This window comes from Leptonychotes weddellii, chromosome 2 (genome assembly GCF_054177405.1).
Source record: "Leptonychotes weddellii isolate Sample4059 chromosome 2, ASM5417740v2, whole genome shotgun sequence".
Classification (NCBI taxonomy): domain Eukaryota; kingdom Metazoa; phylum Chordata; class Mammalia; order Carnivora; family Phocidae; genus Leptonychotes; species Leptonychotes weddellii.
Window position 1 is genome coordinate 113,604,132 of NC_138370.1, and position 16,881 is coordinate 113,621,012.

The 16,881-nt window shown below is 44.0% G+C and overlaps 2 protein-coding genes and 1 pseudogene across 4 annotated transcripts in view; 1 reads left to right on the forward strand and 2 right to left on the reverse strand.

Annotated features, from left to right (window-relative positions):
- The window catches only part of LOC102748592 (putative E3 ubiquitin-protein ligase HERC6), a 580,669-nt gene that overhangs the window by 32,501 nt on the left and 531,287 nt on the right, over positions 1–16,881 (reverse strand). The gene's annotated exons all lie outside the window — the stretch shown is intronic.
- On the forward strand, positions 4,516–5,175 carry LOC102731604 (non-selective voltage-gated ion channel VDAC1-like). The gene is made up of 2 exons (XM_081813073.1): positions 4,516–4,802; positions 5,005–5,175. Exons 1-2 carry the CDS (start codon positions 4,650–4,652, stop codon positions 5,173–5,175), a joined length of 324 nt encoding a protein of 107 aa, XP_081669199.1. The 5' UTR covers positions 4,516–4,649.
- Positions 6,835–15,451, reverse strand: LOC102731912 (endosome-associated-trafficking regulator 1 pseudogene; annotated as a pseudogene). Of its 2 annotated transcripts, none has more exons than XR_014142936.1 (2): positions 15,335–15,451; positions 6,835–7,073 (listed from the first exon to the last, which is right to left on the reverse strand). The product of XR_014142936.1 is annotated as an endosome-associated-trafficking regulator 1 pseudogene, transcript variant X2 (transcript). The 2 variants fall into 2 exon arrangements; XR_014142935.1 differs by lacking the exon at positions 15,335–15,451 and adding an exon at positions 12,853–14,618.

Consider the following 16,881-nt stretch of genomic DNA (forward strand, 5'->3'; position numbering starts at 1 on the left):
ATCTATAAAGAACTTATCAAACTCAATACCCAAAGAACAAATGATCCAATCAAGAAATGGGCAAAAGACATGAACAGACATTTCTGCAAAGACATACAAATGGCCAACAGACACATGAAAAAATGCTCAACATCACTTGGCATCAGGGAAATACAAATCAAAACCACAATGAGATACCACCTCACACCAGTCAGAATGGTTAAAATTAGTAAGTCAGGAAACAACAGATGTTGGTGAGGATGCAGAGAAAGGGGAACCCTCCTACACTTTTGGTGGGAATGCAAGCTGGTGCAGCCACTCTGGAAAACAGTATGGAGGTTCCTCAAAAAGTTGAAAATAGAGCTACCCTATGACCCAGCAATTACACTGCTGGGTATTTACCCCAAAGTTACAAATGTAGTGATCTGAAGGGGCACCTGCACCCCGATGTTTATAGCAGCGATGTCCACAACAGCCAAACTATGGAAAGAGCCCAGATGTCCATTGACAGATGGATAAAGAAGATGTGGTATATATATACACAATGGAATACTACTCAGCCAACAAAAAATGAAATCTTGCCATTTGCAATGACGTGGATGGAACTAGAGGGTGTGCTAAGCAAAATATGTCAATCAGAGAAAGACAATTATCATATGATCTCACTGATATATGGAACTTAAGAAACAAAACAGAGGATCATAGGGGAAGAGAGGAAAAAATAAAACAAAATCAGAGAAGGAGACAAACCATAAGAGATTATTATTTTTTTTTTTTTTAATTTATTTGACAGAGACACAGTGAGGGAGGGAACACAAGCAGGGGGAGTGGGAGAGGGAGAAGCAGGCTTCCTGCCAAGCATGGAGCCCGATGCAGGGCTCGATCCCAAGACCCTGGGACCATGACCTGAGCTGAAGGCAGACGCTTAACCAACTGAGCCACCCAGGCGCCCATAAGAGCCTCTGCTGAGTGCAGAGCCCGACGTGGGGTTTGATCTCATGACTTTGAGATCATGACCTGAGCCGAAATCAAGAGTCAGACAATTAACCAACTGAGCCATCCAGGCGCCCCTGAAGCCACCTTTTCTGGTCCTTGACTTGATCTGTAAAAATCAAACCCTAAATACTTGCATACCTATTTGCAACCAGACTAGATGATAGTGGTTTCAGTAATTGTCATCTGCATTGCAGAAACAGTCAAAATGATATTTGTATGAGGAACCTCCATTGTATGGAGGTTCCTCAAAAAGTTGAAAATAGAGCTACCATAAGAGCCATAAGAACCCAACCATAAGAGCCTCTTAAGCATAGGAAACAAATTGAGGGTTGCTGGAGGGGAGGGGGTGGGGGGATTGGGTAACTGGGTGATGGACATTAAGGAGGGTATGTGATGTAATGAACACTGGGTATTATATAAGACTGATGAATAACTGACCTCTACCTCTGAAACCAATAATACATTATATGTTAAGTGAATTTAAATAAAAATAAATAAGTTAAAAAATTTTTCTCTTTCCTTAGGTTTTTTTTTTTGGATAGTAAATAGAGGAGACCAGAATATGTCACCCCAAAATATTCCTCTTTGACATAAAAATTATTTCAAACTTAAAGCAATTAAGAAGCAGCAAACTCTCCTCTCTACTTGCCCTCTTTCTGCCTACAAGCAGGATATAAATTCTCCTTTTTCTGGAGACAGACTTATCAGCTCAAGGACAATAAACAAGCAATCTGTAAACAAACTTTGCTCCATCAGCTTCCTCCCATCTATTTACCTTCCCTCAGTTTGCCACCCTTGGAAGCCTAAAACCACTTTCCTTTGTCCTGTCATTTCTCTATAAATGTATTGTTCTTTGTTAAGACCCTACATAAGCCAGAGTTCTAAGCCACTACTTTGAGTTACTCTTCAAGTTTCTCCCATGTGATGTGCTGCACTGCACACATTAAATTCTTTGTTTTTCTCTCATTAATCTGTGTTTTTGTTAAAGAGCCTGGATGAAAACCTAAGATGAGTAAAGTTTTGCCTCCTCTACGTAAAGAAGCAGATCACTTAATGAATGTTTGTGTCTTCACTCCCCCAGTTCATATGCTGAAACTCTAATCACAATGTGATGGTATCTGGAATTGGGGCCTTTGGGAGGTAATTAAGTCATGAGGGTGGAACCTTCAGCCAGAAAACTGGCTCTCATCCTCTGCCATGTAAGGATACAAAAAGTCAGCAATCTACAGCTTAGAAAAGGACCTTTGCCAGAACCCAGCTCTGCCAGCCTGATCTCATACTTCCAGCCTCCAGAACTGAGAAATAAATTTCTATTATCGACACATCACCCAGTCTATGGTAATTTGTTATAGCAGCCTGAACTAAGACATCCCCCTTACAAATATCATTTTGACTGTTTCTGCAATGCAGATGACAATTACTGAAACCACTATCATCTAGTCTGGTTGCAAATAGGTATGCAAGTATTTAGGGTTTGATTTTTACAGATCAAGTCAAGGACCAGAAAAGGTGGCTTCAGGGGCGCCTGGATGGCTCAGTTGGTTAATTGTCTGACTCTTGATTTCGGCTCAGGTCATGATCTCAAAGTCATGAGATCAAACCCCATGTCGGGCTCTGCACTCAGCATGGAGTCTGCTTAAGATTCTCTTTCTCCGTCTCCCTCTGCCCCTCCCCCCCACTTGCCCTCACTATCTAAATAAATGAATAAAATCTTTTTTTAAAAAAAGTGGTTCAGCAGCAGGTCATGAGTCCATGGGCTACAGAATAAAAAGCAGGCTTGCCTGGCTCTTAGTGTCTTATTAAATCACTCCTTGTATATAGCATCCCTTTCCCTTTCAATGTCTTCAGAGAGAGCACTGTGAATGAGATGGGCAAACTTCCTGTGAGGTTGAAATGAAAGATTCAGAAACTCCAGGGCCACCTTGTCATCCAGCCCAGTGGTGAGGACCTGAGGTGACTTGGCAATATCTTTGTGCTTTGTGCCAAGTGCACCCCTATTTACCCTGTGTGGGTTTTTTTTTTTTTTTAACTCTCTTCTCTTTTGTTCTCTTTTTTATTATTTTGATATTTATTCAAAAAGTCTTTATTGAGTGCCTATTGTATATGAAGCACTGTGGCAGTTAGGAATTAAATGGTAAGTCAAAACATAGTCCCCACCTCTCATGGAGTTTACAGTGATTCTCCATGATCAATAACAACAATAATAACTAATACATATAGAATCATTACTATGTGCCAGACCTTCCTCCAAGCACTGTACATTTATTATTTAATTCAAACAGCTAGAAAGGTATTATTGTCACCATTTTATAGATGAGGAAACCAAGGCAAGGAAAGTCAGAAATTTGCCCAGTCACATGGCTACAAGTGGTGGACCTACTTGTCACCACTTTACTGTCTTCACCGTCCTATCAAAGTAGATGTCACCTGAGGTGTTATACTAATCCATTCATTTATTCATTCATCCACTCATCACACTGTTATTAAACATCTCTGATGTGCCAGGGATGTGGCTGTGGTTTTGGACAAACAAAGAATTAGGAGCAGTCCCTGTCATTGAGTAGATCACAGTTTACGGAGAAAGATAGACCCATAAACACATAATTCCAGCATAACCTGTCAATTAGAAATGCAGGGCTACATACCGAGTGAAATGGAAACAAACAAGTGGAAGTGACTCACTTTTGTCTAGGATTGCTGAGAAAGACTTTACAGAAGAGAAAATGTTTTATTAGTGTCTTGAAGGCTTAATAGCAACTCATTAGTTAAAGAATAATAGAGAGAATAATCCAGAGAAAGGAGAGAACATAAGGAGAGGCCTGGAGTCCTGCCAGTACCAGGTGTGAGGGCAATGTAGGAGGGTGGGAAGTAGCAGGACTTAAGGATCAGAAGTTGAGTTGGGGCTCTGTTGCTCATGCTATAGCCACCACCCAGCCTGACACCACTACCCATGAGCCAGGGATGGCTGTGCCTCCCATGAATGCTCATCTTGGAAAATTTGCCAGGGATGTCTTCACCAAGGCTATGGATTTGGCTTCATAAAACCTGATTTGGAAACAAAATCTGAGGGGCATCTGGGTGGATCAGTCGGTTAAACCTCTGCCTTCAGCTCAGGTCATGATCTCAGGGTCCTGGGATCAAGCCCCACATCAGGCTCCCTGCTTGTCAGGAAGCCTGCTTCTCTCCCACTCCGCCTGCTTGTGTTCCCTCTCTCGCTGTATCTCTCTCTATCAAATAAATAAATAAAATCTTAAAAAAAAAAAAAAACCCAAAATCTGAGAATGAACTGGAATGTACAAGTTTAGGTTTAGCCAACACTGAGACCAACCACCAAAGTGAGGGTTAGCCTGGAAACCAAGTACAGATGCACCAAACATGGTCTGATGTCTATGGAGAAATGGAACACTGTCAACACACAAGGCGTGGAGATCTTTGTGGAAGATCAGCTTGCATGTGGACTGAAGGTGACCTTTGATTCATCCTCTCACCAAACATGGGGGATAGGGGCAGGATGCTGGGAGTGGGGAGATAAAGGTGTGGGATGATAAAATCAGGACAGAGCATAAGTGAGAGTTCATCAACCTGGATGTGGATTTCTACATGGCTGGGCCTTCAGTCTGGGGTGCTCAGGTGCCAGGTCAAGAAGGCTGGCTGGCTGGCTGGCTAGCTCCCAGATGAATTCTGAGACCACAAAATCTGGGAGGACCCAGAGCAAATTTGCAGTTGGCTACAAGACTGATGAATTGCAGCTTCACACTAATATAAATGACAGGATAGAGTGTAGTGGCTCCATTTATCAGAAGGTGAACAAGAAGTTGGGCACTTGGGTGGTTCAGTCATTAAGCGTCTGCCTTCAGTTCAGGTCATGATCCCAGAGTTCTGGGATCAAGCCCCGCATCAGGCTCCCTGCTCCGTGGGAAGCCTGCTTCTCCCTCTCCCTCTCCCTCTCCCTCTCCCCCTGCTTGTATTCCCTCTTTTTCTCTGTGTCTCTCTCTGTCAAAAAAATAAATAAAATCTTTAAAAAAGAAGTTGGAGACCAATGTTAATCTGGTCTGGACAGCAGGAACTAGTAACACTCACTTCAGAATAGCAGCCAAGTATCAGATGGACCCTGATGCCCGTTTCCCGACTGAAGTGAACAACTCCAGCCTGATGAGTTTAGGATATATTCAGACCCTAAAGCCAGGGGTGTCAGACTGACACTGTCAGCTCTGCTGGATGGCAAGATTGTCAACACTGGTGGCCAAAAGCTTGGTCTAGGCCTGGAATGCAAGCATAATTGAATACTGTACAACCGTTTAATTTTAAACTATTTTGCAGGGTAGCTACCTTCAGAATTTAGTGCACCTTTTTCTGGGATGCAGTATTGCTAAATATCATGTTAGACCTCCAGATTAAAGATGATTCTGCTTTAAGGTGTTACCCTTTCAGAGATACAGAGGAAACCCAGTTCCAAAAAAGGTACTTTGAGCTGTAGACTTGAGGGGAACTTCGTGGGCTATAGAGATGTCTTTTTTATCTAGAAATGGCTCCTAGTGGAAGCTGATAATTTATAGACAATTTGTAAATTGGTATTGAGTACATGAATAAAATTCTGACTTCCTGAAAGGTGAACCTTGGTTTCCTACCCTAATGGAGGAGAGGCTTGTTGTTTGATGTTGTGTACTAACTCATCTGAAAGAGACTTTATTTTTTTTAAGATTTTATTTATTTATTTGAGATAGAGAGCACATACAAGCAGGGGCAAGGGGAGGGATGGGCAGAGGGAGAGGGAGAAGCAGACTCCCTGCTGAGCAAGGGGCCCGACACAGGGCTAGATCCCAGGACCCGGGGATCATGATCTGAGCTAAAGGCAGATGCTTAACCCACTGAGACACCCAGGTGTCCCTGAAAGAGACTTTAGACAGATTTTCACGACCTGTTTCCACCCCAGTCCACACCTCTTTTACACCAAAAATAGTCTGCAGTGCACAGTAGCTGTTTTTTTATGTGCCATTTTGGGGTGGAGAAGGTGGATGTGATGAAACCAATAATTCAGGACTTAATTCCCTTTCATGTTGTGCTTTTTTGCCCTTGCACCAGATGAAACAGCTTCTAAGAGTTCTAGCTGCAAGCAGGAACAGTCTCCGTGACTGTAATCACGTTGTGATGTCATTCGGAATCTAAATTGGATTTCTATTTATATTCTTGCCACTCGGTTTATTTTTCAGTAGTTCAATGGGTACTTTTTAGAGTCCTACATTTTGTGTGGAATTAGATCCTTCCTTTCCAATGCTCTAATTAACATAAAGTAAAATTTGGATAAAATATTAGAACCTAAAAAAAAAAAAAAACAGTTCAGTTGGAAACAAAGGGTGACTACTGACCATATTCAAAGGGGTTTCAGCTGGGGATTAATGCATATAGGTCTGTATTTTAGAGATTCTCTAGCACCATTTTTTTTATTTAAAGTTTTATTTAATTAAGATTTTTTATTTATTTATTTGACAGAGAGAGACACAGAGAGAGAGAGGGACCACAGGCAGGGGGAGTGGGAGAGGGAGAAGCAGGTTTCCTGCTGAGCAGGAAGCGGGATGTGGGGCTCGATCCCAGGATACTGAGATCATGACGCTTTTTTTTTTTTTTTAAGATTTTATTTATTTATTTGAGAGAGAGAATAAGATAGAGAGAGAGAGCATGAGAGGGGGGAGGGTCAGAGGGAGAAGCAGACTCCCCGCTGAGCAGGGAGCCTGATGCGGCACTCGATCCGGGACTCCAGGATCATGACCTGAGCCGAAGGCAGTCGCTTAACCAACTGAGCCACCCAGGCACCTCCCGAAGGCAGACGCTTAACGACTGAGCCACCCAGGCACCCCTAGCACCATTTTTAAAAAAGATTTTATTTATTTATTTGAAAGAGACAGAGAGCACAAGCAGGGGGGAGGGGCAGAGGGAGAGGGAGAAGCAGACGCCCCGCTGAGCAGGGAGCCTGGAAGCCGGGCGGGGTTTGATCCCAGGACCCTGAGATCATGAAGTGAGCTGAAGGCAGATGATTAATTGACTGAGTCACCCAGACGCCTCTCTGGCACCACTGTGAAAGACATCAAGGCTAGAAGATCCTGAGGAAAGGAAAAACAAGTTGGTAACTATTGTAGCCATCTAAACGTTATTTCAGTTATGGAACAGGATTAATTCAATTAATTCTCATAACCCACATAAAGTAGGTGTAACCATATGCCATTTACAGATGAGGCAGTCAATGAATAGAGAGGTACGTAGACTTACCAATAGCCAGTAAATGGAGTCAGATTTTAAACCCAGGCAGTCTGTCTTTTTTTTTTTTTTTTTTTTTAATATTTTATTTATTTGACAGAGAGAGAGAGCACAAGCAGGGGGGAACAGTAGGCAGAGGGAGAAGCGATATGGGGCTCGATCCCAGGACCCTGGGATCATGACCGGAGCTGAAGGCAGACACAAAACCTACTGAACCACCCAGGCACCCCCCCCCCTTTTTTTTAAGATTTTATTTATTTATTTAAGAGAGAAAGAGAGAGAGAGCAGGAGCAGGGGAAGGGCAGAGGGACAGGGACAAGCAGACTCCCTGCTGAGAAGGGAGCCTGACATGGGGCTCAATCCCAGGACCCCGATATCATGACCTGAACCCAAGGCAGATGTTTAACCCACTGAGCCCAGGTGCCCCCAGGCAGTCTGCTTTCTTTAGAAGCTTTGGGAATAAGGATAAAGTGCTACGGTAGGTGGGGCTGGGGGAGGCAGGATATTATGGAGCAAACATTCTTACAAATCCGCTTTCAACATCTCTCTCCTTTTTCAGAGGTGACACTCTGGCTGCTAATCTCTCTGCTCTAAGGGCTAATGCTGTCACACTGCTTTTCTTGAGAACTTTCTCCTTCTCCATCCTGGTTGTGTATATTCCACATAGCTCTGAGAATGTGACCCTCCTGGCCCAAGCACCCTCCTAGGCTAAGTGAAATCTCCAGATCAGATTTTTTTTTTTTTTTTTTTTTGATACTCAAACCCTGCTTTCAATTCCAGGGAGGGTGGGAGGAAAAGTCTGGGAGCTCGATGGCTTTAAGATGTTGGATTTGATTTCAGGTTTGTTTTGTTTGTGGTGCCTCAGGGATATTCAAGTGGAGATGAGAAAAGAAACCACAGTGAGAGAAGCCAGAAGTTTGAAGATTTTCTTTTGAAAACACTTATTAAAAAAAGAAAAAGAAGGAAAGAGAATAGTTATTAAATGTTTGGTTTCAGACGCTTAACAGGAATATTCAAATAGTATCTCCCTGTATTTTGGAAGGCAGTCCTTGTATACAGCTAGATGTTTTTTCTAAATAACTTTGAAAAGGAAACCAAACCAGTGCCATCAGTGGCCAAGTTCTTGCAGCCTATTTCTTTTAATGTAGGATTTTTTCTGAAGATAGTTTAGGATACATGTTCTAAAATTCAGTTTCCTCAAGTTTTTTTTTTTTTTTAAAGATTTTATTTATTTATCTGACAGATAGAGAGACCGCGAGAGAGGGAACACAAGCAGGGGGAGTGGGAGAGGGAGAAGCAAGCTTCCCGCTGAGCAGGGAGCCTGATGCGGGACTCGATCCCATGACCCTGGGATCATGACCTGAGCCGAAGGCAGACACTTAACGACTGAGCTACCCAGGCACCCCTGGTTTCCTCAAGTTTAAAGAGCCACGTAGGGACATATGTCATAATATTTGTACAAAAAAAATTGATAAATACATGTATGTAAAGGTTGTAATTTTTATTTTTCCTAGTAAAGAAAAACTGCATGTTGACTACAGAGAATATAAAATACAGAAGTTAAAAAATTCATCTTACCATCATATATAAACATTATGAACATTTGTTCCTTCCATATTACTTCCCTCTTCTTTCTTTTTGATTACTGCATTTCTTTTATTTTATAATTACAATGTTCCTGGTGTTCCATTTCTTTTTTAAAAAGATTTTATTTATTTATTTGACAGAGACAGACAAAGCGAGAGAAGGAACACAAGCAGGGGGAGTGGGAGTGGGAGAAGCAGGCTTCCTGCTGAGCAGGATGCAGGTCTTGATCCCAAGACCCTGGGATCATGACCTGAGCTGAAGGCAGACGCTTAATGACTGAACCACCGAGGCGCCCCTCTGGTGTTCCATTTCAAACATAGCTATTTCTTCCTCATAGTATATAAACTGCTACTTAAAATATATATATTTGTTGGGGCTCCTAGCTGGCTCAGTCGGTGGAGCATGTGACTCTTGATCTCACGGTTGGAGGTTTGAGCCCCATGTTGGGTGTAGAGATTACTTAAGAATAAAATCTTTAAAACTATATATATTTGTTTTTTAAATGGTAAAAATAATTCATTCTCACTGTTTAAAAAAAAAGTCATGCAATACAAAAATACATAGAGTCAAAAACATAAGTCTCCCTGTCTTTTCCCAGATTTATTCCCCAAGGTACCTCAAGTGATGGTTTGATTAAGTCCTCAAGTTTTTACAAAAGCAATTCTTGGGATAATTTTTCCTCCCATACCTGTAATCTAAATCAATATAAGCATATTTTCCCTAAAGTGTTGTTAATGATTACTTGTCTAACTTTTTTCGGATTACTTTTTTTACCCTGTTTTTAATAATTATGTAAGATACAATGTTGCTAAAACACTGGAATGCCAGTTCACCTTGCTTTGAATGAGTTGGAGGAAGATTTTATATCAAGAGTGTTGTTGGAATACAGGCATTCCTTGAATAGAGGCTAATTATGGCTTAGATTCTCTTCTTTCTTCACCTTTCTTAAAAATAAATTTTTTAGGGGCACCTGGGTGGCTCAGTCAGTTAAGCGTCTGCCATTGGCTCAGGTCATGATCCCAGGGTCCTCGGACTGAGTCCCACATCTGGCTCCCTGCTCAGCAGGGAGTCTACTTCTCCTTCTGCCCCTTCCACCCCTGCTCATGCATGTGTTCTCTCTCTCTCTCAAATAAATAAATAAAATCTTTTTTTAAAAAGTAAATTTTTTATTATGGGATAATTTTAGATCTACAGAAAGATACAAAAATAGTACAGATGGTTCCTGTATACACTTCACCCAGCTTTCCCTAATGTTAGTATCTTGTATAACCACAGTATGTTTGCCAAAGCCAAGAAATTAACACTGGCACAACACTATTAACTACAGACTCCATTTGGATTTTATTAGTTTTTCCATTAATATCCTTTTTCTGTTCCAGGATCCAATTCAGGATACTTCATTTCATTTAATCACTCCATCTTTTTTAATCCCATTGTTTCACTGCTCTCTAGGAAAGTTCATGGGAAGGGAAAGGGTTTCAAGACAGAGCACACGCGGACGCGTTTGAGATCATGTTAGCAAAATGAGGCTGTACTCATTGGAGTTTTGAGATTCTTTTTTTTTTTTTTTTTTAAGATTTTATTTATTTATTTGACAGAGAGAGAGACAGCGAGAGCAGGAACACAAGCAGGGGGAGTGGGAGAGCGAGAAGCAGGCTTTCCGCCGAGCAGGGAGCCCGATGTGGGACTCGATCCCAGGACCCTGGGATCATGACCTGAGCCGAAGGCAGACGCTTAACGACTGAGCCACCCAGGCGCCCCTGGAGTTTTGAGATTCTTGGTGGATGTTATTTTACTTAGTCATCCTGCCTCCTTCGGGCAAAAGTATTTGAGGGATAGCTGTACCAAATGTCATCCGTGAGTGGAAATCCTCAGGGCATCATTTGAGAGATGTCAGACATGACTCCATTCTCAAAAATAGCTCCTACCCCACCAAGCTTTTCGTGAAAATCAGAGAAACAAGGATTTGCTTACCACTCTGGACCACAGACGCCTCCATATATCTTTACTAAAAGTGCAGATCATCTTCATATTAATTTATCAGGTCAGTTTTTTTGGTAGGTTGTCAGGTAAGCTGATATAAGGGAACAAGCTTGGGTGGGTGTGTAAAGGAAATGCTGGAGGACTGGCTTGGACACATAGGAAAAAACTTGGAACGCATTCATTTATGCTGTTAAAGGAAATCAAAGTATACTCGGAACTGGGAGCCTATCAGCTTACCTGACAACCTGCCATATAGGGGGATAGTTGGAAGGCAGGAAGTTTGGAGAGAAGGAAAAGTGCGCTTTAAGAGGAGGAAGCAAATGTCTGTGAGAGAGGGTAGGAAAAGACAGGCCTAGCCTTTATACCTTTCCTGCAGCTGAATCAGCGCTATACGGAACACAATGCCCACAGCCCCACGACTGTTGTGGGTGTTCAGTCATTTTATATTGATACAGTCATATCCGTGCTGAAAATATTAAAATACTTCTGATTCAGTTGGTAAAGCAGGTGCTCCCCTGAGCCCCCAAGTACCTTTCCACCGCCCTGTCTGTTCCTGCTCCTGCCCTGGGACCCCTGCGGGAAGGCTTACAGCTCCCTGCCACACCAGGAGAATCCTGCCCAACAGGCCAGGGCCCCATGTCATTTCTGATGACTGGGCCAAAGTGAGCAAATATTTGTGTATTGCTCCTGCTGATAAAGACCATGACCCAGATCCTTTGCTGTATTTTATTTTATTTTTTTTTTATTTTAAAGATTTTATTTATTTATTTAACAGAGAGAGAGATAGCGAGAGCAGGAACACAAGCAGAGGAGTGGAAGAGGAAGAAGCAGGCTTCCCGCGGAGCAGGGAGCCCGATGCGGGGCTTGATCCCAGGACCCTGGGATCATGACCTGAGCCGAAGGCAGATGCCTAACAACTGAGCCACCCAGGCGCCCCCCTTTGCTGTATTTTAGATGTTGAGAGGATTCCAACTATCAGGGATTTCCAGACTCAGGCCAGCTTTCTACAATACACATAGAATTCCTCCACCAGTTCATCTTAACTTACTTTTTTAAAAAAAATTGTGGTAAAATATACATAACAAAATTTGCCATTTAATCATGTTTTTAAAAGATTTTATTTGTTTATTTGACAGAGAGAGAGCACGAGAGAGCACAAGTAGGGTGAGTGGTAGAGGTAGAGGGAGAAGCAGACTCTCCCCACTGGGCTGAGAGCCTGCTGTGGGGCTCAATCCAAGGACCCTGAGATCATGACCTAAGCCAAAGGCAGATGCGTAACCAAGTGAGCCACCCAGGCACCCCCATTTAGTCATTTTTAAGTGTACAATTCAGTGGCATTAAGGTAATTTTATAGCTTTGTTACCAAGAATGCATTTTTTAAAGTTTATTTATTTATTCTTTAATAATCTCTAAACCCAGTGTGGCTCTTGAACTTGCAACCCCAACATCAAGAGTCACATGCTCTTTCAACTTAGCCAGCCAGGCACCTGACCAAGAATGCGATTCTTATTATTCCTGGGCATGTGAAGGGTCTGTGCTTTGTCTCACACTATTTCTTTCTTTTTTTTTTTTTTTTTAGGAGTTTTACAATTTATTAAATAGGGAAGCTGTCAATTTGAACAGGAGGGAAAAGGGAAGTTTATTTTTAAAAATAACATCTACAGAAAAATAGGCAAGAAGGCACGTAGTGCATGTTCTGCCTTCCCTATGTGGGGGAGCAGTTGGAAAGGCACTGTGGACAGCCTCGTGCTAACACAGGGAGGCTCTGCACACTCTAAATTCCTGAATTCTAAACTTCATCGTATAAAACCCCACTTGAAACACGTATCAAAACCCTCCAGCCAAAGCAGTTTTTCAAACCCAAGGCCCACGTGTGCATTTAGATAGCTGCATACAGTGGCCCACCTGGGTGACCCGGGGCCCCGCGTGGGGCATCTGCGCTCAGGTCTCCCAGGGCAGGCAGCGCCCGCAGGCCCACAGGAGTGGACTCCGAGCCAGCGGGGGTACCAGGTGAGGTCGGAGAGGTACTAGGGCCCTTCTGAGACAACCACTCACCGCGGCTCCCCTGCTTTCTCTCCTGTCGAAATTAAGGATGAGCACTTGACTTGTCTTATAATTAATGTTCCAGAATGACAACGGAAAACACTCATTATAGAACTGTGGTTTTCAGGTTTAGTAACTTCAAAAAATCACTGGCTTTTATAGAAACGTCTTCCGATAGAGCATTAGTCCGTGAAGCAGCGGGAGCTGCCCCAGAAGGCTTGTGGAGAAGCCGGTGCGGCTCTCACGCGGGGGTTGCTTCTCCCTGCAGCGGGCTGCTCACACTGTGCGGTCATGAAATTAGCACGTCATGATAAATATCTTTACTATGGGTGAAGACGACATATTTAAAGACACAACGGCATTTCCAAATCCAGTGAGCAGGGACGTCCTGGTGTGAGCAGAGCTATGACCTGGAAGCACTTCAGGGTTCTCAAGAGTCCTCCTCCTCATCTTTAATTTCAGAAATTTTGTCTATAGATTTAAGGATTTCAGCAACAAGATTCAACGTTTCAGCTCCGGAAACCAGCTGCTTTATTGAGGAGTGGGCATTGTTCATTACGACGCGGAGGTTCTGCAAGGCCACGTCGGTGTTCTGCCTCACCACCGTCAGGCTGGCGCCCTGGCCGGACCTCAAGGCTTCATTCTCACGCTTGAAGTTAGAGACCTGGGCCTGGAGCAAGCTGATCTCCTGTTTAAGCTTCATGACGTGGTTTTCTGCCTTCACAGCCCGTTTCGTCATCAGCTCCAGCTTCTGCTCCACCTGCAGGACCACTGACTCCAGATCGTGGTAGTCACTTTCCTCCTTGATCATTTTGGCTTCCAGCTTCCGCTCCAGTGTCCTCACCATTTCTTTTTGAGTCTCAGAGAAGCTCTGAACTTCAGTCAGCTTTCTTCTCAGCTTAGAATTTTCATCTTTCAGTGCTTCATAGCTTATCTGCAGTGTCCGGAGATGCCTGTCTCCCAGAGACTCTCCGTGGGCCGCGAAGTCTGCGCTGGGGTTCCCCGCCAGAGAAGCGCGAGAGTCAGAGTCGCTCAGCGTCCACGCGGGCAGTGTCTCGGGCGCCACCAGCTCCGACGGGGCAAAGAAAAAGGAGACGTATGTGCTGCAGGGTGACGTGCTGGCGGCGACCCCGGAGGAGCGGGTCTGCTCCACCGTGGATGGCAGGTAGGCCCCGTTCCACCCGTCGTCCTCATCCTCGTCCAGAAGATGGCCAGCCCCCATAGGGTCTTCAAAAATTGGCTGCTGATATTCTAAGCCACACCCCACGGTCTGGGAGGTCGGGGAGTTGCGGCCGAGTCCCAGTGAGTGTCTCGTGGCTTCCTTTGAATAAATCCTGTTGTTGGCTGTATCCCCTCCTGACAGGCTGCGGTTCTTGGTTTTCAGAAACTCTTTAAAGGAGAATGGATTGGCCTCTGCAAGATCTTCAAGTTTATCATCTCCAAAATGTGTCTCTTGGGCTCCTGGCAGACCTTGCTTAGTACATTTCCCCTTTCCGTAGCCAAAATCTGCAGCCCGGCCCGGCGGGGCGGGGGCGGCCCCGGGGCCCGGCGGGCTCGGCCCAGCCGCCAGGCCCGGCCGCTCACCGTCCGGAATGACGAGGCCCCGGGCTCGCGACAGCGGGGGGACGCCCGGGAGGCGCGCATAGCCCGCCATCGCCGCGGGCCCCCCGGCGCCCGCCCTCCCTAGCCTAGCAGCGGCGGCTCCATGGCCCCGGTTCCGCCCCGGCCCCGGCCCGAGTCGTCCGCCCCCGTCGCCCGCCGCCCAGCCGCCTCTCCCAGCCTCTCGCTGCGGCTTCCTGTCTCACACTATTTCTTTCACTTCAGATATTTTGCTCTTTCATCTGCCTATTGAAACCCTGAATATATATTTCAATGTCCACCAAATCTTCATTAATCTCTCATAGCAGAAACTAAGCCCTGCTTGCTCGAAATTCTTAAAACACACAATTTGAAACTCTCAAATATTTCCACTTCTGCCTTGCATTATCATTTTTTTATGTGTGTGTATGTTCATTTTTTTTAAAGATCTTATTTATTTGACAGAGACAGCAAGAGAGGGAACACAAGCAGGGGGAGTGGGAGAGGGAGAAGCAGGCTTCCTGCCGAGCAGGGAGCCCGATGTGGGGCTCGATCGCAGGACCCTGAGGTCATGACCTGAGCTGAAGGCAGTCGCTTAACCAACTGAGCCACCCAGGCGCCCCTATGTGTATGTTTATTAATGCCATCTAGACACCTGTTTCTTAAAGTGTTATGCAGGGATTACCCCTATTAGAATCACCTGCTTTATTTATTTTTTTTTTTAAAGATTTTTATTTATTTATTTGAGAGAGAGAATGAGAGAGAGCACATGAGAGGGGGGAGGGTCAGAGGGAGAAGCAGATTCCCTGCCGAGCAGGGAGCCCGATGCGGGACTCGATCCAGTGACTCCAGGATCATGACCTGAGCCGAAGGCAGTCGCTTAACCAACTGAGCCACCCAGGCGCCCCAGAATCACCTGCTTTAAAACAACGATGATCCAGGGTGCCTGGGTGGCTCAGTCCCTGAGCGGGAAGCCTGCTTCTCCCTCTCCCACTCCTCCTGCTTGTGGTTCCTCTCTCGCTGTGTCTCTCTCTGTCAAAAAATAAATAAAATCTTAAAAAAAAAAAAATTAAATTAAAAAATAAATAAATAAATAAATAAAATCTTTTAAAATAAAAAAATAATAAAAATAAAACAATGATGATCCTCAGACCCCAATACCAGAAATTCATTTAATAAGTCTGGAAGAGGGCCCAGATCCTGCATTTTAAATAAGTTCCCCAAGGGATCTTACGCATACTAAAGTTTGAGAGCAAAGTTCTAGGCAATTTCTCCTAAAGGGTAGGGGCTATGTCTGGCTTATTTTACCATCTTTTGTAGCACTCGTGCTCTGAACATAATAAATCCTGAATTGAGCAGCTCGATTGACTGTATACCAAAAATGTGATTTTTCTCTTCACCTCTATGATTTGGACAACTGTTTTTTTGTGTGTGTTTGTTTTTGAATGGCCAGTGTCCAGTCCTATTTCTGCTTAAAACATCTCATTTTCTTTGTTTCCCTGAAGAAACTACTCTTCCAAGTATTACACTATGTAGTTCTGATAGAGTTAAATCTACTCCTGGTTCCAGAAGGGGGAATGTTATCCAGCCCAGCCTTCAAAGTGTAACGAGTTCTCCTGGCCACAATGATTTGTTCAGAGGTGTGCATACGACCCAAGCTGAGACAGGGGGGTCAATCCTAGCATTATGGTGAGCTCTTTCTCTTGGGATTGTTAAACTGGAATCATACAGCTTGAAGTCAACACAGGGCTGCCTGAGTACAAAACCACTGAAAAAGAAAGTGGAGCCTAGAGATTGATGAGAAAGACAGTATCCTGAGGACATCATTTGAGTACGTGGATAAAGCCTTTCCTGAAGTTTACTCCTTAAACTTGCATGTATTAAGCCAATTAATCCTCTTTTGGCTTTGTCTTGCTTACAGCGGGAGTCCTGATATATCTTTTATATTGCCCTCCACCACTTGATATTGTGAGTGAACAACTTGGAGTCTTGGACTTTCCCTAACCCTCTCTGCCAATGCTAAATATGATAAATATAATTTCTAAACAACGCTCAGGCCTGTTCAGACTTCTTTATTTCATTTGCATGGGTGTGACTTAAATCCCTCTATGAGAGCAGCTTTTATATACTTCTGAGCGTGAATTGAGTGCTAAGCCAATTTACATGAGGATATTGTAGATGTCATCTTTCCTGGAAAACTTCCCTGCCTCTTTTTTTTTTTTTTTTAATTTTTTTTATTTATTTATTTGAGAGAGAGAGAGAAACAGCATGAGAGGGGATAGGGTCAGAGGGAGAAGCAGGCTCCCCGCTGAGCCGGGAGCCCGATGCGGGACTCGATCCCAGGACCCTGGGATCATGACCTGAGCCGAAGGCAGTCGCTTAACCAACTGAGCCACCCAGGCGCCCAAAACTTCACTGCCTCTTACACTTCCTAACATTCCAGGTTAAGAGGCTCTCTTTTAG

Coding starts and splice junctions, on each gene's coding strand:
- LOC102731604 (XM_081813073.1), top strand. CDS start 4,650: ATGAATTCTGAGACCACAAAATCTGGGAGGACCCAGAGCAAATTTGCA. Junction 4,803..5,004: donor ACAAGAAGTTGGGCACTTGG/GTGGTTCAGTCA, acceptor TTAAAAAAGAAG/TTGGAGACCAATGTTAATCT.